At 38.2% G+C, this 27,767-nt stretch overlaps 1 protein-coding gene across 2 annotated transcripts in view; it reads left to right on the top strand.

Annotated features, from left to right (window-relative positions):
• The window catches only part of klhl29 (kelch like family member 29), a 410,063-nt gene that overhangs the window by 199,296 nt on the left and 183,000 nt on the right, over positions 1 to 27,767 (top strand). For both annotated transcript variants that reach the window (XM_079832066.1, XM_079832067.1), the window contains exons 4-5: positions 17,361 to 17,508; positions 26,618 to 27,142. In XM_079832066.1, the coding sequence (XP_079688192.1) occupies positions 17,361 to 17,508; positions 26,618 to 27,142 (673 nt within the window). The remainder of the gene's footprint in view (positions 1 to 17,360; positions 17,509 to 26,617; positions 27,143 to 27,767) is intronic.

Below are 27,767 nucleotides of genomic sequence, written 5' to 3' on the forward strand. Positions count from 1 at the left end.
GAACCTTTCCAGCCCACGTTTGAGTGTTAAAACCATTCTTACAGAGCACTTGCATTTCACGCTTGATATCCGACATATGAGAATGCATAGCAGCTCAGCTAAATATGTCAGCTGGGCTCCGAGAGATCTGAATTCGATTGTCAGGCACATTTTCACTTTGCCGTTTTCCGTCCTCTTATGACCCGTCTAGATGTTTGTACTCCACTCTACATTAATGGTCCTGGTTCAAGTGATTCAGCACTTTAAACGGTCTTGTCCAGAACAGATTGCGCGCACATTTTGCCGTGCCCATTGTTTACCGGGCATGCAGTTGTGTGGGTTAAGGAAAGGGAAGAGAAGAGAATGAAAGAGTTTTTTTTTTTTTTTTGTGGCTCTTTGGGTCAAAGTGGTAGTTATGTTCCGTGAATCAGAGCAGGCAGTCTCGGGCCAAGTGAAAATAGCATGTCAAAAGAGATGATGTGACACCTGATGATGGATAGAGCTTTCTTCTTGAGCTACAGCTCTTTCTTTCTCTGCTGCCCCCCCACTGTGCCGCCATATTCTCGTTGGCTGCAACATGTTGGAAAAGGAAGATGAAATAAAATTGAAAAATCCATTTCACCTCTGGTTCGTGTTCGCCAGCAGCATATTCCAAGTTTCTGCATGATCCCTGCAGTCCGGAATTAGTGGGGAATATTGTCTGTGGCAGGCAGAATCAGTGAACAGGTGGTGTTATTGAAATTTTGATTTGGATTGAATTTGAATGTTCACTGATATTCTCTGAAATGTCTCGGACTGCTCTGAAATAGGCTCACAGAGGTTATAATTCTGACAAGGCACATGAGGTGCGGGTTGTTTTGTTGTGACCTGTCTGTCTCGCCTATATGTTTATAAATCATATGGGAATGAGGGAAGAATAGATCTGGCATATGAGCTGATGTAACAACATTATAACTGAATGATATTACCTTTTTTATGGCAATAGCTTAACCCTTTAAGACCTAAGGGTATTTTTACAATTAATTTTCCGCCTGGTGTTATTTACTAAAAAAGCTTGTAAAACATCAACCCTGTTGTGCACAGACAATTGACACACCTCTTTTTTTTCAAGACAAGTTGCACTGTCAGTATATTTGTGTTGCATTGATGTCACCTGAATGTAAAATAAGTTATGGGACCATAAAGACAAATGAAAACATAAAACGGAAATTGAATCACTCAAATATTTATTGAAAACACACACAAATAAATAAAAGCTAAGCATATTTCCTCTGGAAAACAGTTTGTTCAAGTCTTTGGAGTCCTGGAACTCAGGAATAAACATGATAACTTATACAGAACCAAAACTATTTAAATTTTTCCAAAAAAAGTCCAGGCGCTTTTGGCCTCTTTGGATTTTGGATATTTACTGGTGCCAAGCCTCAAAACAGTTCCTATCAGGAACTTCTCCTCAAACTTTCTCCTCAAACTTTTTCCTCAAACTTTCTCCACAAAACTACTAAAAACTGCAGCGCGTCTCTCTCTCTCTATCCTCAACACTTGCTGTGCGTCTCTCTCTCTTCACAATTACAGAGCTGTCGTTCATGCGTAATGACATCGAGCATCGCGCTAGCGGCAAAAATGACGGAAAATGTATAAATTATGGACATCAAGTGGATATATCTTGGATGTAAGCGTTTTGATTTATTGCTGAACAACTCCAAAAAGATGCACATGTTCCAGGCTGGATAGAAAACCTTCTGTAAAGGCTACAAAGACACCCCCGTGATGGCTAGCTCGTTAGCTTTCTGCTGGAAAAAACGGTAAGAAAATCGATAAAAGTTTCATGAAATAATATAGATATTTATCGGAGGTGCCGTGTGACGTCATGGGCGATGCCGTCGGGCTCTGAGGGTTAAATACCATGAAGCATTGTAGACATAGGGCTTTTGAGCTTACTATGTCCCATAATACCATAAACATACTTTTTAGTGGTGTTTTCTAAAGCAAGCATCACTATCACTACTACTGTGTCTCATGCATGAGTTTGAGATTTTAACAAACCATTCCCTTACCAGACATGCAACATTTTATCAATTTGTTTTAGAAGTTGCATATCGTTAGCCTGACAAGCCAGACCCACATCAAGTTGTGGGGTCTGGGAACATACCATTGTCAGGGTTCAATCCGAGGGGCGGGATAAACGGTTGTCTTTCAAATTCCCTCTGCATTCAATAGGACAGCGCTACAACCAACCAGAGCAACAAAGAAGGTGAAGCGGAGCTAGTTGATAGATTAAACTTTCGCCGTATCCGGTCGGCAAACCTCCGAACACATCTTCCTTTTTTTTTTATATCCAAAGCCGAATCGAAAGACCGCTGTTCGCCAGCTTCTTTGTTTACAAGTAGCACGCGGAACAGCCGCAACTCTGTCGTCATTATGTTAAGCCCACCCACCGACTTTATAAACAATGTGATTGGCCTGACCAGAGTTTGGCCAGCATATCGTCTCTGTCAGGCGGAAACCTCATATCTCCAAAAACGCTACTTTTCAAAAAATGGAAAAATAATTAAACACTGCATTGTAAAAGTTGATATTGTGGCTTTATATATAGTCAGACACTTGCATGTGTCATTATTAACATATTACCAAAATCAAGCTTCAAATGGAGTTGCAAGGTTTTTGACCATCGAATTTCAGAGAATTTTGGACATGCGTGTTTTGCCCGTCATTAAAACATCCGCATCTGAGGCAGTAAGTGCATCATGTTACATTTTCATCAACTTACAGGTTATAAAGTTCATTTTTGGGTGAACTAACCCTTTAAGTTTTTACAAAACCTACTGCAAGATGTGAAGGCTTACCAATAGTAATGATTTATGATTTACGAAATATAGAGATGCAAGTTTCTGCCCAACAGCGACGATATGAATGTGATTATTTTTTTTTTTTATAGGCAAGTGTGCTCTTTATTACTAAAATAATATCCATGCCCTAGCGAACTCCCAGTAAGCCCTAGCAACATGCCGGTGAGTTTTGCACAGGCAAGCATCACTCTCATTTTCTTCAGCAAATGTACAATTCTAGTTGTTTCTGTGTGTGGGAGTAAATATTCTCTTTCCCCCTATCTCTTTTCATATGTAATACCCTGAGATAATGTGCAGTCACATTTACCATTGCTCAGAGAAATTTTGTGGGTGAAATCCAGTCATTCCAAAAGGAATTTCACATGAGGGTGAAAATGTTCCCCACGCAGATTTAGATCATGCTCAAATTGGTCACCTGAATTTGCCATGCTGACCAGCAAATAGCTGCATGGTTTCAAAGTGACTTTTGTATGAGCAGTGCTTCATTCATTGCTATCCTATTGACAATGGACAATAAACCTGTTTTTGCAAGTGGAATTTCAGCTAAACTGACTGCAGGTGACTGCACCTTTAGGCTTGAGAATTGGGAGTGGGTTCTTTTCACTTGGATCAGGAAGCAGCACTATAGCAACCACATATCAACATGATGCAAAGCACTCAAACACCTAAGCAGCTTCATAGCAACAACCTAGCAACCATCAAGAACACCACAGCAACCACATAGCGATGTACTAGAAACCACTTAGGGCCCTATCTTGCACCCAGCGCAATTGACTTTGTACACCGACGCATGTGTCATTCCTATTTTGCACCCGCGCAAAGCGCGCTTTTCCCTCCACAGAAGCACGTCGCTAAACTAGTGAATGAACTTGCGCTACCTGGGCGGTTCAGCGCAAAAAAGGAGGCGTGTTCCGGCGCAAACAATCCCTGGTGCTATTTTGCTGTTCCATTAAACAATTGCGCCACTGACCAGAAAAAACCTAGTCTAAAGTCAGTGGCGCGTTGCGCGTTGTTCATTATGCTATTTTAAGGGCGCAAGCTTGACCATAATGTATAGCGTGCACAACGCGCGTACACTTTGCTCACGTAAGCTACACAGATGCAACAGTTATTTTTGCAAATCATAAATTGTTACACTAAAAAAAATTAACACATGAGATGACGGAAATCATTGTGGTGTGCCACGAAGATGTGAAAAAATAGGCATAAATCTAGCTTACAAATGATTCAGGCTAATTGTAATAATTAAGGATAAGACCTGTTTGCCCAATAGTGGCAAGACATATAGGCTATGTATATAAGGACATCTGACAAATTGGTTTGTCCGTCAAGAACCAGGAAAAAAAATCGACTGAAAAAACTGAAAGACTGAAGAAAAAAAAGACTGTGAAATCACCTTTACCATAATGTACAACATTACAACTTCACTTCTCTGTCTTTCACTGCTCTTACAAGCACATCAGTCTCCTCGGCTGTGAACCGCTCCTGGCGTGCGCCTGGTAAATACGCCATAATAATAGCAATCCATAATGGAACTTGCGCACCTGCTTTTAAAGGGAATGTTGGATGACGCTCGGATTGGTTTATTCACGTTACGCCCAAACCACACCTATGAATAATGAAGCTACTTCAGACCAACCCATTTTAGATTTGCGCCGGGCGCAAGAGCCATTTATCCCGCCGGGAAAATAGCAACAGCGCCGAGACCCGCCCACAAAGTTACTTGCGCTTCGCGTTTTGACACTTGCGTTTCAGATCGTTAAAATAGGGCCCTTAATCTCTTTATCATCTGCATAGCAATATCCCAGCAACCATCTAGAATATTGTAGCGACCACAAAATAACATGCTAGTCAAACATCAAAATACCCTAGCAACCATATAGCAACCTGCTAAACACACTCAAACACACAAGGAATTGTATAGGAACATGTTAGCAGCCATCAAGTCCACCATAGAGACATAGCAACACCCTAGCAACCATCCATAACATCAAAATGACCACATAGCAACATGTGAGAAACCGCTTAAACTCCTTATCAACTGCATAGCAACACCCCAGCAACCATCCATAACATCAAAGTGACCACATAGAAACATGCAAGAAACCCTACCAACACCTTAGCAACTGCATAACAAACATAACCCTGGTTGTAAGCCTAAACTAGACATAAACAGTAAACTTCCCTTAAATCTGATTAGAGCTTTGTTCCAGGATCAACAAAGATGTTGCACTTGGTGAAATCAGACACCTTAGCAACAACCAAGAACACCCTAGCAACCATTTAGCAACTGCATAGCAACACCTTGGTTACAGAACACAGAACACATCCAAGCATTGTGGTAGCAAGTTTGGGCCCTCACATTTGTTACAGTAAATGAAATTGACATTTTTTACATTTTGTGAATATGCAGGAAGGCTTTTGTATGGTTCTGATGGGAGCAGATGCAGCGGTTCTGGTTAATGGAGTGTAGAGCAGCTTTTTAATGTCTCAATGTCAACTTCCTTATACTGGTAAGCACGAGAGTGATTAACATTTTATTACTGCCCTGTTGCTGACCCGGCACCCTCTTTCTGTCTAAATCGCACTTTAATTCACTCAAGTCTTTCTTTCTCTCTTCTACCCTCTCGCTCTCTTCTCGGCTCTGGTGCGTACACACACACACACACACACACACACACACACACACACACACACACACACACACACACACACACACACACACACACACACACACACAGGTTTCTCAAGTTTTATGGGTACTCTCCATAGGCATAATGGTAACTTAAAGGTCAAATTTGTTTTTATACTGTATAAAATGTATATTCTATCCCCCTACTACACTAACCCTACCCCTAAACCTAAAACTTTGTGCATTTTTACATTTTCAAAACTCTTAATTTAGTATGATTTATAGATTTTTTAGCTGTTTTCCTCATGGGGACCAAAAATGTTAGCCTAGATGCCAGCCGAACTTAGCCCCACCCTCAACATTTGAGGTCGGGAAGTTCGGTCTGGACTTGATCCGTTGTGGCGCAACCAGGGGCGTAAATCGCGCGGGGGGGACCCCCCCCAATCTGAGGGCTGTCCCCCCTAAAAACCATGCTGAGTATTGTAAATAATATAATGAAATATACTTAAAATAAATGTGTAAGTAGTAAAACAATACACATGCAAACGGGACAAAAAATGCGTTTTACGTTTAGAAACATTTTGAGTCCCCCCCTTGCCCCACAGTGGTTTGATCCACCACGCACCTCAACTAACGTTACCCATAGACCGTTAAAAACTACCACACAAGTTTGGGGAGAGAACAGAGCTCTTCAGACAGCAGTTGTGAAGCACCAGTAAGGGCTGTCAATGCTATTTTATTCACTTTAAACATCAGATGAAGTGATTTATTTTCTCTTTAATACAGATTAGGCAAAACACTGTTAACATCATTCTCCCATCGCGGCAGCGCCCCGGGCCACCGTCGTTTTTATTTTTATAGTAATAAAATAATTTAGTTCAGTTAGAAAACAGACACAACAATTAAAAACTGAACGTGTCTGCTCAATACAGCACGAGCCGAACGAGCAAACAGCTGACAGACAAGATGATTGCTGAAAATTTGGTTTCGAAGCGAAATGTAAAAGCGCCTATTTAACGGGGTGTGTCATTGTACTGTTTTGTTGTTGTGTTTTTCATTAAGAATAATAGGTTAATGAACCCACAATTCAAGCAACCAGCCCCAGAATTGGCGCTAATTTTAAACCGAAAGTATATGCGGATGGCCACTCCGTCAGATCTGTATTGGGTTTTGCTCAATATAATATAATAAGTGGCAGATCAGAGGGCTTGCTGCAGTTGAATATCTAAATATCTGAATATCATAGTATAAAATACTATGTGGAGGATGCAAGATAATTTAATAATTATAATATGACTGCGTGGTGAACCTTAATCGTATTTAAACAACTATCATTTTGTGTTGTTGGTCAGATAAAATGACAGAGAAAAGAAAAACGGACATTACATCATTTTTCAGTGCACCAAAACGGCAAATAAGTACGATTTTTTTTTTTTTTTTTTTCGTGGTATGCATATCCTTACAAGTACGATTTTGCCCATATTATTTGTGTCCCCTTCAAAAGTTGCTCTTGAGAAATGTCATGTTTATTGTCCCCCCCCCAACTGTTGGCGCAACTATGCTCAAACTAGAGCTCTTCGGACCTTTACTACCGGTATTTCTCTCAAAAATGATGATCGTGTTGGTAAGTACTCCATGTACTTTACACCGGCAAAGATCGTTTACACTAATCTTCTTCTTCTACTTCTTCCAGCGTGCGTGCAGTTGAGTTCTGTTGACAACTATGCGTCGCTCCGTTGCTCTGATTGGTTGTAGGTCTATCCAATTGAGTGCAGAGGCATTTTCTTTCCTGGTTCGGTTGAAACACGCCTCATAATCACAGCCCAATGGAGCAGTATCAGACTCATATTCTGACTAGAATTGAGTATGACGACGTCAGGCTACAAAAATGTCCCCATAAGGTCAAAATGTACTGGTACAGTGGTGGCAATGGTGTTCTAAAATGAGGAAGCAAAGTCCTCACACTTTTTTTTATTTCATGTCCCAGTTACACTTAATGTTGTGACTTTTTTTTCGGGTTAAATAAACATTACATCAAAAAAAGAAGATGAGAGAAACCAAATGCACTTCTATTTTGTATTCATGAACTATACTATGTGATTAATGTGCTTTTTATTAAAACCAAGTATAAATCTTATCAAGTGAGTGCTTCTTAGCATTTTTAAATTTATTCCAAAATAATAACTAACTGCAGTAACAATTTAAAAATATATTTTACTTGTGAACTGATGTTCAGCTGTTCTTATTAATAGTCAATAGTCATGGTTATTTACTTACTTTTTAATAAATTTTCCCAGAACGGTTTGAGAATGTGCACAAAAACAAGAGGCGGAATTTTTCACATGAGCCAATCATATCCGATCATATCAAATAAGAGCACAATGGAGGTATTGCCTCCACTAATGTGACATTCCCCCAGTCATACTCAGTTACCCCCCCCCCCCCCTCCATCAAACCCACTGCTCTCTTTAGTGGGTCTGTTCAAAGTCAATGAGCTCAGGGGAGGCAAGAGAGATGCGGCGTCCCTCTGTAACTTTACCTGCGGTGTCGCTGTTGGACAATAAATACTCTGAACCCCAAGTGGATTTACACAAACTGAGAAAGTCAAAAAAGCGTTAGGTTGTGCCCCGCTCTCCCCTACTTTTTAATGTCACATTTTGTAGTATGGGATATTTGCTCATCTAGTTTTTCGAAGAGGCACTGCCTCCCTTGCCTCGGAGGGCACACACACTCATTCTCTCTCTCTCTCTCTCTCTCTCCCCACGGCTTCTACCCTGTTCTTGTAGCATTCCTACATGTCAGTCAGATAACATGTTCTTGAACAGCACATTTATGCCAGCAGGAGCAGATGTCTGCTGCATACCCTGTCCTGCCGGTCCCGACTGAGTCACTCGCCCACCTCTCTATGGAGCGGCCCACCTCCCTCCAGCTCTCTCTGTTTCCCAGGAATAATCACTCCTTTCATGGTCTGCTGTGAATGAGGAGTCTTAGGAAGATGAGAGCCAGACTAGAGAAACAAACAGGAGGAGATCAACAGATATATTTGCATGTTGTATGCATAAGGCTGTTTAGAAGGTGTCCTAGTCTAGGAGACGTAATATACCTGGAGAGAGCGATCCGTTAGCATTCCCATTCATCTCGATGGCAGGTACCCAGCAGCCCTAGGAAGTACATGACCTGAATGCTGCCAGCTTTGCTTCATGGCCACTCTTTTTGAGCCCGTAAAATGCCGTGTGACTGATCTCTCTACATTAGAACTGCTCACAATATAACAGCGGGACTATTTCATACTGTCGGCACTTTTATGGGATTGCGGTCTCATGCTAATTTGCCCTGTTTAGTCACTCTGGTCCTATACATGAAAAAAAGGCATTGTGGTTGGCCGCATTAAATGAAGGTCTGACTGTAAAAGGGGTCGATTCTCGGTGAGAATAAGGTAGCAAAGGGAATGTGACTATGCTGATAAATGTCTGGCTGTGGTAGACTAGTCGTAATCCTAAGGCTTGTGTGTTTAATGCTCCACAGATGCTGTCAGGTAGGTCATTGTGCGCACAGCCCTTTAAAACACACAGGAGCTCTCCAAGCAAAAGAATCAAAAACACAACCTGAATTGGTTCTTCAAGTGCTCGACATTGCTATTCATCTTGGCTTTCGTTTGATCAAGAGTCCTTAGGTTACCCGAGGCAGTAGAACAATAGAGGCGTAAAGAAGCCCTCGATCCCCCATGCTGGACAGAGGGCCATTGTCTGCCGTCCCCCCGCCGTTGATGTGTGGTGTGCTTAGGAGCGTCGGACAGGATGGTGGAGTGGAAGGAGATCTATTGGTGCTGGATCTCCACGGCCCCTCTCGCCTCCGGTCCCCTCTGTTTGTTTGAAAAAAGACCCTGTGTCCGCTACACTCAACGGCCGTATTCTTCATGTCGGCTGGCATGCCTCGCTGTAACATGAGAGGACGTACAAAATCAGGGGGTTTGTCAAGAGGGCCTTGAATCACATTCATTATCCCTTCAAACGCGAAAAGAAGCTCTTTGTCCTGATGTGAAAACACGATCGGCCTGTAATGGCGGATTTCGCCAATTACGCCGCAAACTGCACCAGTGCATTGTTGTTGTTTGCTTTGCTAGTATTTTCCGGTTTTGTTTAACAGACGTCGATCACTTTCTGCTGTGAATGCGTCTGTGTTTCAGCAGTGGAGGATGGTACGGGATTACTGTATGCATGCTAGCCTGCTATAAAGAGAGGTAGTTCACAGCCGTGCCGTACAGGGAAGCGGGTAACCATGGTGATATTTACTTCAGCTCCATGCTTGGCTGCGGCGCGCTCAGATAAGGCCCTTTTGGAATCGTTTCTGACCAATCTGGCTCCTGCCAGAGCAAGACACGTCCCCCGTACCTCATTTGTGTACCTGTACGGGGAAATCATAGTGATTGCATTTTTCATATGGCCAAAGAGTGATTGACCCGTTATAAGTGCCATGCAGTCGGGCTACCTACTCATGCATTAAAAATGACATTTCAGAGATTACATTGTAGAAGTTGGAAGTTGAAGTCTTTATAATGTGCAGTAGTGAATACATTTAATGGAGGAAACTCTTGAGTGAAGCGACACCATTAGCCTGATGAGAAATGATTTGTACAGAGTTCGTTTTCATCTGAGAGGATGAAAAATCAAGTCAAGGAAATGATTTGAAGATTTGAAATATATACAAATATAAATGTGTATTTTGCCTGTAATGAGCTCAACATTAAGAATTTTTATATTTAATTTTTTTATTTTAACTTATGTATTTTATTATTGAAGAAAAAAATATATAAATATACATTCATTCATTCATTCATTCTTTAATTTATTGATTGATTCATTTATTTATTTATTATTTTATTATACAAAGAAAACAGAAATATAAATGCTACCTCTTATAAGGTTTTATAGATGTTTTTGTATATACTTTTTTAAAAAAATTTACAAAGAAAATATAAATATAAATGGGATAAAAAAATAAAAAAAAAACTTTGCTGTGTCCTGGCTGTAAAATATAAAGTTTTGTATCTGTTTAAAAAAAAAAAAAAAATATATATATATATATATATATATATATATATATATATATATATATATATATATTTTTTTTTTTTTTTAAATTCTAAATGTAATTAAAATTAAATTAGGGTCTGTATTAGGGCTGTAATGGTACACGTATTCATACCGAACTGTTTCTGTACAGGGCTTTTGGTACGGTGCACGTGTGTACCGAACGGTTCCGAATGCAATCTTTAGCAGTTAACAGTCGGCTTGTCTTACACGCAGAACACACTTCAATCCGAGTTCCCACACAAACATATTACAAGTATTCAGTCCATTTTATCACGAAATTCAAACGATAAATGCAGTTTTGACGCTCTTTAAAGTGACGAAACTGATCACTGTAGGCGCGTCAGTTCAAGCGTCAGCTTGCGAATTAACACGATCATCTCTTCCTAAAGAATAAACATGAATTAATACTGAAATGTATCATATGTCGTGACTCGTGTAATCGCTCAATCGGTGTTTCAACCGCGAAAAGACAATAAAACGGCTTGTGAACAATGTCACGTAGCATCACATTTACCTCAGAAGTCATTCAGTGTCTGTTAGTTCACTAGAGAAACAAACTCTTTCACTAAATATATGACCTATATTAGCCTATATATTCATTATATTCTACTCAATCTGTTTTTTAATGTATATATACATATTAAGACACTACAGACACTGTGTATAAATGATTATATTTCAACTACGAATTGGAGGAAAAAATATAACTTTATAACTAGATTTAGAAGTAGATGCAAAAACTGCCTTATGTTCAGTTTACATGATTCCATAATATGTTATTTGAGTGGTGATTATTATATCTAAACATAAATAGCAACTGAATTTAGGCTAATAGTTTGGGCTCTGTTGTTAACCTTTAATATTATCGCAATGTGCAAGTAAGGGCTCCCTATATAGTTTACAGCATTATATTTAAGAAACTTTTATTATAATTGAATTGATAAAATTGATTGGAAATTATTCTTATGTTGGCCAAAACAAATTGTGACAAAGCAAGCTTTTTTATCTTTAAATTAAGCAGTAATGTGAATAAAATAGCAGAGACTAGAATCATAGAGTCACTGAAAAGAGAAAAGCTTGTGAAAAAAATGATAACATTAGTCTAACATTTCTACAACACGTGACGAGCATAAGCACATTTATTTATATAGATAAAACGTTTGAAGGATGTTAATATATTGTTTGATTTTACAAAGAAAAACATAAATATAAACGGGATTTTTAAAGAAACATTGTCCTGTAAGATTTTTAATAGCTATTTAATTTAATTTATTAAATTAGGGTCTGTATTTATTATTTATACATATATAAATACTCTTAATCTGTTGCCTCTGGCTTGGCGTGCTCAGTTGGGGACACTAAATTTTTCAACTAAACATCGAAATACATCTAAATAATAAACTAAATTAACCATTTAAACTACATTACTGATCAAATTATTGATCTAAAGCCCACACTGTCACTGTATGATACTTGAAATTTTTCCAGAATGGCTATACAGCTGAATAAAATTATGCTGCATTATTTTCCTGTTTAACACTGTAAAGCTGCTTTGAAACAATCTACATTGTTAAAAGCGCTATATAAATAAAGTTGACTTGACTTGACTTGGTTGTCAGTGAGTAGCACACTGGGTTTTGCACTGAAATGTGTGCAGAGTACTGTTTAGTGAGTTGGGTCCTCATTGTTTGTCTTGCATCATATGCTTGTTGTGAGCTTATAGTGTGTCCTTCACTCCCCATGGACATCTTCCCTGTAACTAGACTCATGCAGCAGAAAACTCCCAGGCCGCCGCTGACTACAAATGTTAAACTTCTTTGTGCTGAAGAGCATGAGCGGCGCATTTATTTATTCATTTATTTTTGGCTGCTTGGTTTTGCACAGGACACACGCACACACACACTATCCCAGGCTGTTTTCTGTTGAGTCAGGGAAGCCATCTGCCACACAGCGATAATGGCCCGCCAGGGACGCGGGGCCTGGTAAAACCAGAGATGAATTAAAACGGCCAGAAAATAGAGAATGCTTGGCTACGCTCAAGTCCTACCACGTTTTACAGTGTCTGTCATCACCCGCCCCCACTGATGTCAGCAGATGCCCGTAAAAAGTCTGAAATGTGCATTTTATGCGTTGCTCACCAGGACTGCAGGAAATTTTGATATGCAATATTGTTTTTGATACAATCGTGCTTATAAATCGCCGAGCCGGGTGAGGAAGATTTAACATTTCGTGACAGCTGATCGTAGGGAATGCATAGGATTATTACAGAAGAAAATACCACGACATAAATTATGCATTTTTACGAGGATTAGAAAACACTCGGGGGAAGAACAAGGCCAAAAATGGAAAAACGCGAGAGGCGGCAAAGAATTATTAGACTTTATACGTGTCGGGCAGCGTGTTGTGATCATGAAACAAGGTAACTATTGGTCAACGTAAGACATAAATCAATCCTGACCCATAAAGACAGGCACGACAACAGCATTGTTTAGTCTCACGCCTTTTATATCTTCCCTTTTTCATGCAAAGTTTGTCAGGTTTTGTGAACTAGGACAAAGTTGAGGCATAGGTGGGCTACAAAAGTCTGGAGGGACGGTGAATCTAATAGGTTCTTTTTTATCTCCCTGGATCTCTCCATTGGGATTTTTTGGAGGAAAGTAGACTTTGTTTGGGTTATTGCTTACATCCCTACAAGTTAAAACCACAAATTAGGTTGAAATTTGTAAGTTTAGGATATAGTTATGCCATATGGTGTAATCATGCTTTCAGGATGAGAGGAAATTAACTTTTGCAATATATGCCTTTTTTTGTGTGTGCTCAACAACATACAGACTATTTTATTTTGTATTAATTAAAAATAATATAATATAATAATAAAAAATAAAAAAAATCTGCATTTATTTATTTAGATGCCTTTTTTCACTCAAATGTAATTTAATTTAATGCTAATTAAAATAATTTCTTCATATACACTAAAAATTGCTGCACTGCAAAACAAATATTGTTGGTTTAACTTACAAAAGAAAGTTACCTGCCTTAACATTTTGAGTTCATTGAAATTTAAACTTGGAGTTAAAACAATAAATGAGATTGGTTTAATAAATAGAAACTCAAAATGCTTTGTTAAGTTGATTTCTCAAATGATAATAAGGTGTGATAACAAATCATGAGAATAATATTTTACAGTGTGGATTAAAAACAACTCTATTTTCGTTATTTGGGTCAAAAATTAGACAAACCCAGTGCTGGGTTGCCAAATAACCCAAATTGGCATGTTTTAGAGTGTATATGAAGGAATTGTTTTGATAAACATGTTTAAATATTCAGTAACAATCAAAAGATGAACATTTATTTATAGGCAAGAACACCCAGGAAGGCACAAAAATATAGACAAGAGTTAAAACAACCTGTATAATTGAAAAAATGACAATTAAACGGATTACACAGTTAAACGAAATTGCTTTTTAAAAGTTTAATATTTAAAGGGTACATAACACACACAGCTTCTGCCAGTCTCGTGTTAATCTTGAGTACCTATAGAGTAGTATTACATCCTTCATATCTCTGAAGAGTTTTAAGTTTTATCATATTTATAAAAGACAGATACGCTGTACTGATTCTATCCGAAAACAGCCGAACTCGTGGTGTGGAGTCACGAGCATACACACACACACACACACATATACAATACATCATGGCATTATCCCTGGATCCTGCGCTCATCCGGGAGAAATGCCCAAATAAAGAATTCTGCCCTTTATGACATCATACAGGGCCATACGTACACAAAAAACGTTCTGAAACTTATTCAAATCTCTGAAGGAGTGTATTTGGCACAGAAATACTCCGGCATACATCCAACTCGTTTTTTGAAATGTTTGGCCATGTTTAGCATGAGAATCCAACTCTTTAACTTAGTCAGAATGCATGAAATCTTCCCCTTTAATAACTTGAGTTTGAAAACAAATTTGACCATATTTTGCTAAGTTTGTTCTCACGCCAACAAACAGAACTAAAAGCACCGTCCAAAACTCGCTGCAGTCAGCTTTCAAGTTCTCTTTCCTCTCCACTTTGATAAGATGTCTTCTATTTTCCACATATATTCCCGTCATAAGACCTTATACATGACATAAAATGCATACAAACCATTTTAGCGATTAAAAATGCACCCATTCGGCGGCGTTGAGAACCGCTCTCTCCTGACGAGGGTGCAAAAAGCCTGCACTCTGTGCTCTCCATCAGCTGGGATGTTGTAGTAAAGCCACCTCTGGTTTGTTGCAATGGCTGGGTAACACAAAAACTACCCAACCATAGAAAAAAATATATGACTCAACAGGCACAACCCAGCATGTGGGTTGCAAAAGTAACCCAGTGTTTTTTCCCCCCAGTTCTGTAGCTTATTTTTTTTCCAGTACACAAGAATTAGTGTGATATTGAAATGTATTGATCTCGACACGTTTTTACAGCAGCACTTAAGACGAATGCACGCCCGGACAGAAAGCGTCAGCACTTACCATCTGGAGGTCGCCCTTTGCATCTGCACGCACCAGTCATGATGAGAAGTTTCGTTTGTTGATGATGTCAACGCGCAGCGCAACCCCACAACAAATTGGCTTTGGGCCGAGGTGACAGAGATGCATGATGGGTAAATTGATGAAGTAAAGCGCAGGTCAGGGAGGATAATGGAACAGAGGAAAACTCGCAGGCCGGAGCAGAGGGTTGATGACGAGGTCTTTTCCATTAACTCAGGGGTACGGAGCAGGGTGAGGTTGCGATGCAGGGTTAACTCGTCTCTCTGGAACCCGCCTCGTACATCTGCCTGGATCACACCGCTGCCCCGTCACTCCGCCTGCCTGTTTGACACCGAATCCCAACTCAATAAAAGTTGAGCAAAGAAAAGCGAGAGAAGCAAAGTCTCCAAACTTCCTCCGCTATTAATCTTAACATGACTCTAAATGTCGTTCCCTTTTTTTTCTTGTTTATTTTACCGGCTTATTCTTTTCTTTTCAAGCCAGCAAAATTCCTCATTCTGCTCCTCCATGCCAAGCAATCAGCAACTGTTCATTCATAGTTAGCTGGCACTTTCAATGAACACCTCGATGCTTTTTATTGCAATGCAATTTGTGCTTTTTCCTTGTGCACTATATTATATGTAAAGTATTAAGATTAAGTTATCCAAGCATTAAAGGTGAACATGCTTGGATAATTTTATGAGTGACAGCTTAATTTGGAATAACTGTACAAACCTGCCATTTTATTTGGGCTTTTGCTGTGTACTCGACCATTTTAATTAAATTTAATTAAAAAAAATAAAAAATAAAAATATATATATATAAATATAAATATTTTTTTTATTTTTTTTTATTATTTATTTTGAATTGTCTGTTTAAGGTAAATTGTGAATATAAAACTAACAAAAAATGAGATCTTTACACTGTATTCAGACCCAAATATTGCCAAAGGCCGCAAAAAAAAGACAAATCATATAAAATAAAATGACTCCATTTAATTAAACCTCCTGAGATTAATCCAAATGTACTCGACCATTTTAATTTAATTTAATTAAAAAAATATATATATATATATTTTTTATTTTTTTATTTTTTTTTATTGTCTATTTAAGGTAAATTGTGAATATAAAACTAACAAAAAATGAGATCTTTATACTGTATTCAGATCCAAATATTGCCAACGGTCCCAAAAAAAAAAAAAGACAAATCATATAAAATAAAATTACTCTATTTAATTAAACCTCCTGAGATTAATCCAAATGTACTCGACCATTTTAATTTAATTTAATTTAAAAAATATATATATATATATATTTTTTTTTTTTTTTTTTTATTATTATTATTTTTTTTTTTTTATTGTCTATTTAAGGTAAATTGTGAATATAAAACTAACAAAAAATGAGATCTTTATACTGTATTCAGATCCAAATATTGTCAACGGTCGCAAAAAAAAAGACAAATCATATAAAATAAAATGACTCTATTTAATTAAACCTCCTGAGATTAATCCAAATATAAAAACAGTCTGCGACGTTTTATAAAGCCATTTAATTCTAATATTTTTGGGGTTAAATCTCATTTTATGGTACACTCTAAATGGAGGAGTTTTAATGAAGGCATTTAGTAACTGTCTCCTCGACACTTCTAGTTTTCTTGCTCTTATGCTAAATAATTAATTACCAATCCTAGTCTGACACGAGTACTTCTAAGAACTTGGGAAATACTGATTATAAGAGCCAGACTCCCTCACAATGTGTAATTAGAGCCTCATAATTTCAGCCATGCAGAAAGCGCAGAGGGATTCGTGAAAACCATACACTACAGCTGAAACCTGACGTAAACACACACACAACTGTCATTTACATATTTTAATTACAGTTATTCAAATTTATATTAGGGTTGAATATTACTTCTTTATCGTGAAAGGAACGTAATCAGAATCTATAAATGGCATAAAGTGAAATTTGAATCTGAAAACAAAATGAGGTTTATAGGGACCCGCTTAATCCAGGGTTTATGAGCCCATTTTGAAGCTACAGTGATTGGCTCTGCAGGTTTAATATTAGATTTATTATTATTTATTTTTTAAGTAGTCATTTCTCTTTGTTTTGTTGTTTTGTTTAGGGTGGTTTCAAACTAAAGCTGTTCTTTTTTTTTCCCCACATGGTCTGTTCATTGTTGTGCGCCCCAATTGAAAAGTACCACTAGCCAACACTAGGTTTACTACCATCATACTGTTGATGAAAGCTGTTTTGTGTCATAAAGTCTAATCTCCATCATATGTGTTCTTTCTTTGCAGGCGGCAGGTCTTTCTCCTGGTGAGACACAGACTCCGAGTCTCCTGTTGGCTCCTGGAGTGAGATGGGGCCAGACCCCCATCAACCAGTCCACCCCGTGGGAGACCGACGAGCCCCCCACCAAGCAGCACAGAGAGAGTGACACCACAGGTATGTGTACCTCTGTGTTCATCTGTTCCTACAGATGCAGACAGGAAACAGTCTGTTTGCTTTGGATGAGTTGCTTAGGTTCTAGTGCTCCTCATTTGAAAGTCATTTGGGATAAAACTTCTGATAAATGAAAGTGTAACATTTGGTCAATGGCCAAAATCTCATCACAATAAATAAATAAATAACATATTTTCCAATGTATTTTTATGAGAGCTGGAAACAAGTAAACATATTTTTTATAGTGTCTATTAGGGATGCAACAATACAGTTAGTCCACGGTTCAATACATACCTCGGTTTTTAACCACGGTTTTCGGTTTGGTTCGGTTCTGATGGCTTGTCACATCAGTTTTTTGCTATTCTATTCTTAAGCGACAGGAACCGCAAGAGGTTAAGGAGAAAAAAGACTATTTTTCAATTGCAATACTCTTTCTTTATTTTACTTAAAATAATTGAAAAACCTTACTTAAACTTAAAACTTTACTTTAAAAAAACCCTTGTACACATTCCTAGTGTATTGTATAATATAAAATAAATATATATAAAGATTTACACTGGCAGCTCAGAGCTGTACAGCAGCATTTAAGTATGAAATTGAATGAATAAATGTAAAAATAAAACACTACATAGACTTCACTATAAAATATACACTGATTCTTATTAAATCTACTGTATTAAAGTTTTTCAGTCAAGAGTAGTGAGTGGTTTTCTCTATGTCTTTTGTTGTTGTATTAACATTAAATGGATAGTTCACTCAAAAATGAGAAATGAATACAGGTTTAGAACAATATTAGAGTGAGTAAATAATGACATAATTTTAGAGGTGAACTGTCCCTTTAAGGACAGCGTGTTCACTACAGGCTGCTGCTGTCAATATAAGACCTACGTGCATCTAATATACAGACCATGATACAGACACACGCCGATTTTACTTTCACTTTAGACATAACAGACTGTGTTTATGTTAACCTTGTGTGTATTTGACAGTATTAGCGCAGTAAGACGACTACTTAGTCCAGTAATCACGTGTTTGACATGCGTTTAGTGCGCGCGCTCGGAGAAGCGCATGTTAATACAGTGCATATGCACACGAATGAGCCGGCAAGGCTTTAAAACGCATGCAAATAATGAACTTTGATGATTGTGAATAACTATAGTGTTCTGTGAGTATAACTCTACCACTGTCACGTTGTTCAGTATATTGGAATGGAGGCAAATGATAGAATGTGTAGAAAAATACTTCATTAAATGCAAAACCGAAAAACCGCAATTCAAAGGCTCGTATTGAACCGTGAAGGCCGTACCGAACGGTTCTATATTATATTGAGAATTTTAGCATCCCTAGTGTCTATACCATATTTTTTTGGTAAATGGCCAAAATTTCACAGCCCGCCATTAACACCCGCCAACCCGCCTTTTGCGGGTTTATTTCGGCTGTGGCGTATAATATCCCACTAGCCACTTTGGCGGTTGAACTTATTATAGTCTTCTCAAAAGCCATCTGTTATAATCGCGTTGCGCATTATAACCAATCACACGTGTTTCTGTTGAGTTTATGAATGCGATGTCTAATAATCAGAGGAGTTTTGTTCACTCACTCGCTGAAATCTACACTTAAACGAGTGTAGATGTACACAGGAGATTCATTCATCATACAGTGATTGACTGCTTTTGATCTATTTTAGCAGCGAAAATAGTTTCAAACAAACATAGCAGAACCACTGCGCATCTGATATGACTGGCATAAAGTTGGCTTGATTTTCAATATTCACGAATTTAGGGACCGTCTCTAAAATGACATACGACATTGATATAGCCTACACGTTTCTAACTTCAATAGCATTTGAAGATAATGACTTTGTCATCTGGGTGATCAGGTGAAAGTGTTCATCTGGGTGTCAGGTATGATGAACACCTTTTAGATTTTTGATATTTAATAAAATAAACTGTCAAATCATATGAAAATATGGATATGCATTATTTCACTAGGATACTGTATTGGCTCATACACAAAATATGCTAGATTTAAATGCTTCATAGCTGAATGAACACTTGAGAATTTTGCTTGAGAATATATTTACAGAGATAATATTTGAGATTATATGTACACCAAAAAGCAACTTTTTTTCGGACAAGCAACTGTTAGTGTTTCTCTGTCTAGATTAGAGCTTTACACATAACCTTATCAGAGCTAAATAGGCCTGTTTGATGACCTGTCATGGTATACATTTCATGTAGACTTGATTTGGGTGAGTACAGTGGTCATTTACATATAGACAAAATCTTGGCCAATGAAAATTCTGAGTGGCTAGTAACTTTGGAAAACCACTAGCCACAGTGGCTGGTGAGCAAAAAAGTTAATGTCAAGCTCTGGCCACATGTGTGTATATATATGAAAAGTATATATACTTTTATTATATAAAAGTTTGGGTCTGTATGATTTGTTTAGCCTCTTATGCTCACCTAGGCTGCATTTATTTGATAAAAAAAAAAAAGTAAATTAGCAATATTGTGAACAATAACTGCAAATTAAAATAAATGTTTTCTGTTGGAATATATTTTAAAATATAATTAATTTCTCTGACAGTAAAGCTATATATATTTATATATAAAAGTTTGGGCCTCTTATGCTCACATAGGCTGCATTTATTTGATTAAAAAAAAGTTAATTACTAATATTGCAAAAATAATTACAAATTAAAAGAACTGTTTTCTATTTGAACATATTTTAAAATGTAATTCCTTTCTGTGACGTTTTTAGCAGCCATTATTCCAGTTTTCATTGTTACATGATCCAGATCATTATTGTTATACATAAATATGATTTACATACAATGATTGTCAATGTTGAAAACAGTTGTGCTGCCTTTTTTGTGGAAACTGATAGATTTTCATATATTGTGTATTTTATACATTTACTTCCTCACAATCACGTGACTCCGTTAATATGGGTTTGTTAATTGCTTGCGGAAGAGGTGTGTCTTCAGATGGAATGTTCGCACAGCTGGAATGCGCTTTTGACCAATCGGCATGCAGAACTGGTCTCGGTTTCATTAAATTAGCATATGGACGTGCACCTAGATGTTCAAATGAGATTGCATGGGCTCATGCGTCTTGAGTTTCTTGAGATTCTTTATGCTAGCATTAGGAAATCATGAGCATCAAACACAGAAAATTGAGCCGTTAATGAGGGGGCGACCAAAGTAAAGCACGTTACACGGACATTTCCTCACATCAAATCTGAATTACGCTTGTAATAAAGACAGACTGTTGACCCGACTACCCTTTCCTGAGTGATTATACGTGGGGAATTGGACATCGCTGTTGAGGAGGGCAGTTGCGTGTGTTTTGTTCAGGGCTTTCTGAAACCCCCCGGGGCCTCCACAGGGGCCCCCCGCTGTGGCGTTTAAGTAGGAACCGAAGTCTCACAGAGGGAGGGAACGCTAGCATTGTGTTGAGCTCTACAGGGTCCCGCTTCCGGCACCTTCCCCGAAACACAAAGTGAGATGTCACTCAACTTATTCTCGTTCGACAGTGCTCGGTGTAATATGACATATCTGGAGACAAGATCTGCGTCCCATTAGCTCGGAGACAAAAAAACATCAGCAAATCTCATAACGACTCTGCAGGCATTAATTAATCATGACAGTTAGCTGCGCGCAGTGAGCAAGTCATTTCGGAAAAACTTTCCCTCAAAGTTTCACAAAGATTTGGCTTTTACACGACGTCGATTTGCACTTTAATTTAAATCCATCAAAAGAGGCCCTTGTAAGAACTAGAGGTTGGTTTAACTTTTGGAGGGGGGGGGGGGGGGTCTAGAGTCTTCCGAGAGGACAAAAGCACTCTTATGAAACAACTATTTTATCCCCATGAACATTGTAATTATATGAGCAATCAACACTAGGATCCATACTGCTAATTTCATTAGCTTTTCAGCGCTGGAGCTAGGGCTATAATTGAGTTTCATTCTTATTTATTTATTTCTTTAATAATCTAATGATAGATTTTTCATCAAAAGACTTGATTGCAGTGCACAAATCTGCAGAAAATGCTTAAATGGTCTGGGAATTACTTTTTTGGTTAATAGCACTTTTGTGTCTAATAGACTAGGAAATATTGGACTTTCTTTTGTTAGCGTGTCCACAGTGGTTGAAATTGAGCGCAGCTATCCTTTAGTTTGTTCTGAATTATGCACGCACCTCATTTCGGGCTGCGGCGAATCTATTCCCGTTAGTATATTCCTGTCTCTTCAGACTATAGTGCGGTGAAGGCCAATGTCATGATTAATGTTTTTTAATCTTTTCCCCGCCTGGTGTATTTTATGTTATGGACCATCATTGTTGAGGAGCTATTTTTGCAGCAGAGGAGGAAGCACGCGGGTCCACAAAGAGCACATATTCATGAGATAAATCTGCCATGTTGCATCTTGAGTAAGCTGTCCGCTAAACAGTAGCAATATGGTTTCGTGACCTCATGCTTAAAATACTCAAAACATTGAAGACTTAAAGGGGTAGTTCACCCCAAAAATACAATTCTGTCATCATTTACTCACCCGTTTTAAAACCATTTGGCTTTCTTTCTTCTGTAGAACACAAAGAAGATATTCTGTAAAAAAAAATGTGTTGTTCATGGTGTCGTTTATGTTTTTCATACTTCTTTGGAATGGCATGAGGGTGAGTAAATGATGCATGTTAAAGGCCCACTGAAGTGCCTTTAAACCATAGACTGTAAAAAAATATGGACGTAGTGTCCGGGACGTCACCCATTGGATTCTGAAGAGCAGTTTTGAAGCGTAAAGTAGGAACGAGATGGCCGTGGTCATCTTGGCAGCGCGTCATCGCACGTCACTCCTGAACAGAAAATGGGCAAAAAGGCGGAACATGGGTAGAGCTGAGGTGACGTGATGACTAACAGACTAATGGCTGTCCACCTGTCACTCATAGTGACCACGCCCTTAATTATGCAGAACTTTAAGGTTTTATATAATGTAAACGAATGAGTTATAAAAAAATTCACCCCCCTCACAGTTGTCATGAAGGGCAAAATTAGCCGTATAGACCAAAACCACAATTTGTACCAGGCTGTAAACATGTTTTTTTCTGCTATAAAGTTGGGCATTTTAACATGGGGCTCAATGAGATTCTGCTCCCTTCTGGAGCCCTAGTGGCCAGCCGATGAATTGCAGTTTAAGTCATTTCCGTATTGGCTTCAAGAGAAACTGGAGGAGGTTGCTGCTTGCTTTAAATGTGTTGATGTCATTTCCACTGAAACAGGAAGACAGGGCGGGACATATCGACCAGCTCCTCCCCATTTTTTTAAATAGCCAATAGCGTTTAGTTTATATCACTGCTCGGCCAGAGCTGTCTGTAAGGCCGCATTTTCCTCTTAATCTCCTCCGTATCGCTTTAAAATACAGCATTCTGTGCCGAATTCAAATGGGTCCGATGGGTCGATACGCGCCGATTGCTGTATATGATTCACTCTGTGCTATCGTGTCTCTGAACCAGAGCAGACTGTGTGTGTGCGGGCTGCGGGAAAGCATATTTACACTGACTGAATCGTTCCCTACCCCCTATATAGTGCACTACGTGCCATTCACCATGTAGAAAATAGTAAATGTGTGAACAAGTGACCAATTTCAGTCACAGCTTCAGCGTCTGTTTATAGTGTAGGGGGCGGGACGCTTCAGATTCTAGAGAGCATTTGATTGGACAGAAAATCTGATGAGAAAGTTTTGAAGGCTTGTATCTTCTAAATGCAAAGTTTGTCATTGTTTTGGAGCACACTAGCTTATAGATAACAGTCAGCTGAACATATTCATAATAAAAGCCCAAAAACGTTTTGCAAAAAAAATATGGGGGCTTTAATGTCACTGAGGGAGATGTAGTACTCGGATATATGTTTTCAGCACGAGATATGATTGGGTTTATAATCATCATATTATCTGTGATATACACTACAAAAAAAACAATTTTTGAAGATGGAAGTATATTTTACTAGAAAGTTTTACTAGAAAAAGTCTTTCTACTCCAAAATGTCACATTTAATTCAAAGTGTTACTTGCCATTTCTTTGTAATTAATTGTTGGAATTATTAGCAATTTCTGAGTGAAAACAGTTTCCACAGCATTTTTTTTCCCAGTGTACTGAAAATAAACTTTCTATGTCACTGTATTTAAAAATGGACAATTAAAGTGTCCAATTAGAGGTTTGGCAAGTTAGAAGAAGGGATGGATTGTCAAAAAAAAAAGTGGACAGTGAGCCATAAGTACACCACAATACAACTTTTCATAATCTTTCAATAATTTTAGCTAAATACACTGAACAATTTTCACTCAGAATTTGCTAGTTAAATTCACAAATAAACAACCAAGTAATTTTGAGTAGTAATGTATAGAAAGTCTGAAATAGTGTGTTCTTTTAAAACAACTGCAATAATTATAGTTTTATTTACACCTTTAAAAAACAAATTCATTGTGAACCAATGTCAGACCCATGACATTTCTAGTCCAGCGTTAAGACACTCGCACACTAGAGTTCATGCTACATATGAATATTGCAAATCCATTGATGTCAATGCGGCTGGTGCGTCAAAGGATAAACACAAGGGTTTGTGAAAATTGCGTGTTTTGATACACTGAGGTAAACATCCATCGACCAATGTGAAGCTCAATCCAATTCGCTGTATTCCCACTTGATTGAACCGGCTCTTTCCACACTAGCGAAACAGATTTTACACCGTCCCATAAATCAAAGGCCCCCGTCAGTGTTTCTCCAGTGTGTAAGCACCCGTAGGATCTGCTATCATAACTCTGTCTGTCTCTGAAATTATAGTGTGGAGATGAATATAAACAGTAAGATCAAGTAAGTTTTTGCTTCTTCTGTACGCTCATCTGTCGTAACCTTGCAGCATTACTGAATTGATGAATGACTCTGATGTGACCCTCGAAAGATGAATAATGCATAAAGAAATAAATACTTTCCAGTGAATGCCCTGTCACAGTGCAAAATGGAGTTGTTATGAGGAAATCCCTCACCCAGAACCAAACTCTGGTTCTGGTTTCACTGAAACTTTCAGCATCATTACTCTACAGTCTTCAGTGTCACATGATCCTTCAGAAATCGTTCTAATATGATGATTTGCTGCTCAAGAAACATTTATTATTATTATCAATGTTGAAAACAGTTGGGCTGCTTAATATTTTAGTGGATTCATTGATTAATAGAACGTTCAAAAAACATTTATTTGAAATTATAAATCATTATTGATCAATTGAATGCATCCTTTACTGAATAAAGATATTCATATTTATGGATATTAATCAGTATGTGTTATTCTTTAGGCCGTGCAGGCTGTTGAATAATGTTAACGACAGCCAAATCTCTCGCGCAATACATAGCCTATGTCTTTTTCCTCATTGAATATCCTGTTTCACTTGAAAATTTGTCTCATTACAGAGGTAAAATAAACAGCAAATCACAAAGACGCTAAATTAATCTCCTCCAAATAACATTTCAAGGTTATTTATCATTTAGCGGACACTTTCTTATCCAAAGTGCTGGAAAGTTAGCTATGGAGACAAAAGCAGACTAGGGTGATGTACCTTGCTCAAAGGACACGTTGCTATTCCATATAATAATACATTAATTGGTTACACTTTAAGTTGTCTTTGTTACACTGTAATTATACAATTAAGTACTGAGTAATATTAAGTAACTACCCCTTGGTTTTACAGACTATGGCCCGGTTCCACAAACAGAGCTTAGATTAAACCAAGATTAGGCCTTAATTCAATTTGGACATTTAAGTAGCTTTCATAAACATGCCTTAGAAAAACCATTACTGGTGTCCATCTTGAGACAAAACAATAGCTCTGATATATTTTAAGACATATCAATGCAAGTTGCTTTCAGTTAAAACAGCTCAAACATGCATTTTAGCAATAATCTAGCCCCAGACTAAAGAGCATGTTTGAGCTGTTTTAACTGAAAGCAACTTGCACTGATATATCTTAAAATATATCAGTGCCATTGTTTTGTCTCAAGATGCACACCAGTAATGTTTTTTCTAAGGCTTGTTTATAAAAGCTACTTAAGTGTCGTAATTCAACTAAGGCCTAATCCTGGCTTAATCTATACCCTGTCTGTTAAACCGGGCCTACAGGTACTTATACATGGTTAGGATTAGGGTTTGGTTTAGGGTTAGTTGCATGTAATTATGCATTATTTATTATTATAGTAACTACACTGCCGTTCAGAAGTTTTTAATGATTTTTAAAGTCTCTTCTGCTCACCAAGGCTGCACTTATTTGATTAAAAATGAAAAGAGAAAAAAAAACAGTAATATTGTGAAATATTATTAAAATGTAAAATAACTGGTTTCTATTTGAATATATTTTAAAATGTAATTTATTTCTGTGATGCAAAGCTGAATATTCAGCATCATTACTCCAGTCTTCAGTGTCACATGATACTTCAGAAATCGTTCTAATATGATGATTTGCTGCTCCAGAAACATTTATGATTATTATCAATGTTGAAAACAGTTGTGTCATTTTTTTTTTAGGATTCTTTGATGAATATAAAGTTCAAAAGAGTAGCATTTATCTGAAATAGAAAGCTTTTGCAACATTGTACTACTGTTCAAAAGTTTTGGGTCAGTAAACATTTTTTTTTAAGTTGGGGGGGGGGGGGGACTTAAAGAAATGTATACTTTTATTCAGCAAGGATGCATTAAATTGATCAACAGTGACAGTAAAGACATTTATAATGTTACAAAAAATGATATTTAAAATAAATGCTGTTCTATTGAACTTACTATTCATCAAAGAATCCTGAAAAAAAACAATCCACAACTGTAAACGTTTCTTGAGCAGCAAATCATCATAGTAGAATGATTTCTGAAAGATCATGTGAGACTGGAGTAATGATGCTGAAAATTCAGCTTTGGTCACCAAAATAAATTAAATTTTAAAATATATTTAAATAGAAAACAGTTATTTTACATTTGAATAATATTTCACAATTATACAGTTTTTTTTTTTTTAATCCAATAAATGCAGCCTTTGTGAGCAGAGACTTTCCTTGACTTTTTCTGTTCTTTCTCCGCAGGGCCCCCATGGGTGCCTCCAGTGGTGGCGGTCAGTCAGGCCAGCCTGCTGGCTCATTCGTACGGGATGCCACAGCCGCCCGTCTACAGCCAAGGAGTGTCCGTCCAGTCTCCCATCATCGGCGTTACCCCGTCCATCCAGACGCCCGGCCCTCCACACCATCCGCTCATGACAGCACACTTCCAGCTTCCTCCCCTCTCTTCCCAGCCACCAGGCAGCCTGGTTCTCAATATTCAGAACCAGTCGCCCTACGGCACCAGCCAACAGCCAATCAACCCGTCGCCTCTGACGACGACCGGCCAGGTAGTCCACCCCGCCCCTCAGAGCGTGGTGGGGAACGGTCACATGACGCACCCGCTCTTACAGCCTCCCGCTTTGCCTTCCGCCGCATTGCCTCTAACGAACGGGCAAGCGATGAGTCAACCGACGCCGGCCTCTGTGAGTCAGGAAAGTCAGAACGGCCTTCAGATGCTCCGTACGGTCGGAATGGGGAAGTACGAGTTTACGGACCCCAGCCATCCAAAAGGTAAGCGTTTCCCGTAGCTCATGCTTTTGCAACTAATGAACGTGCCCGAGGTTGTCTTGAAATATCTTTTCCAGGGAATTGCATTTGATGTCGGCAAGGAAATTGACCACAAACATGTCAGCGAAACATTGTTAAAACCTCCTGAGTAACAGCCCGCGGTATGAAAGCATCCCCAAGGTCGCGGATTCAGTCCTGAAACAACTGTCACATAAGCAGGCCTTCTTCCTTGCAAACTTTTATGCCGCTTCCTAAGCGTCTCCTGCTGTGAATTCTTGACGGTTTTCAAGGCTGTAAATCGTTGTTTGTACAAGATAACCTTGGACGAGGCTCTGTCAGTCCAAAAACAGATGTTGCGTATTCCCTGAGCAATTTTCACATTTAATGAAGCTTTTAATCTAGGTTTAGATTGGCTTTCGAAGCTCATTTGATTTTTTTTATGAGCTCTATAAAATGGGTGCAATTTACTTTCCACATCGATGCAACTTGCAATTGTCTCTTAAGATGCAAAAGAGCCAATTACATTAGACTTTGCATGCATTTTTGAAATGTAACTGCTCAAAGCACAGTTAAAGCAGTGGCATTGAAGCAGGTTCAGCTATCCTGTCGTGAGAACTATAGCAGACTA

This window comes from Gobio gobio (genome assembly GCF_949357685.1).
Source record: "Gobio gobio genome assembly, chromosome: 12".
Classification (NCBI taxonomy): domain Eukaryota; kingdom Metazoa; phylum Chordata; class Actinopteri; order Cypriniformes; family Gobionidae; genus Gobio; species Gobio gobio.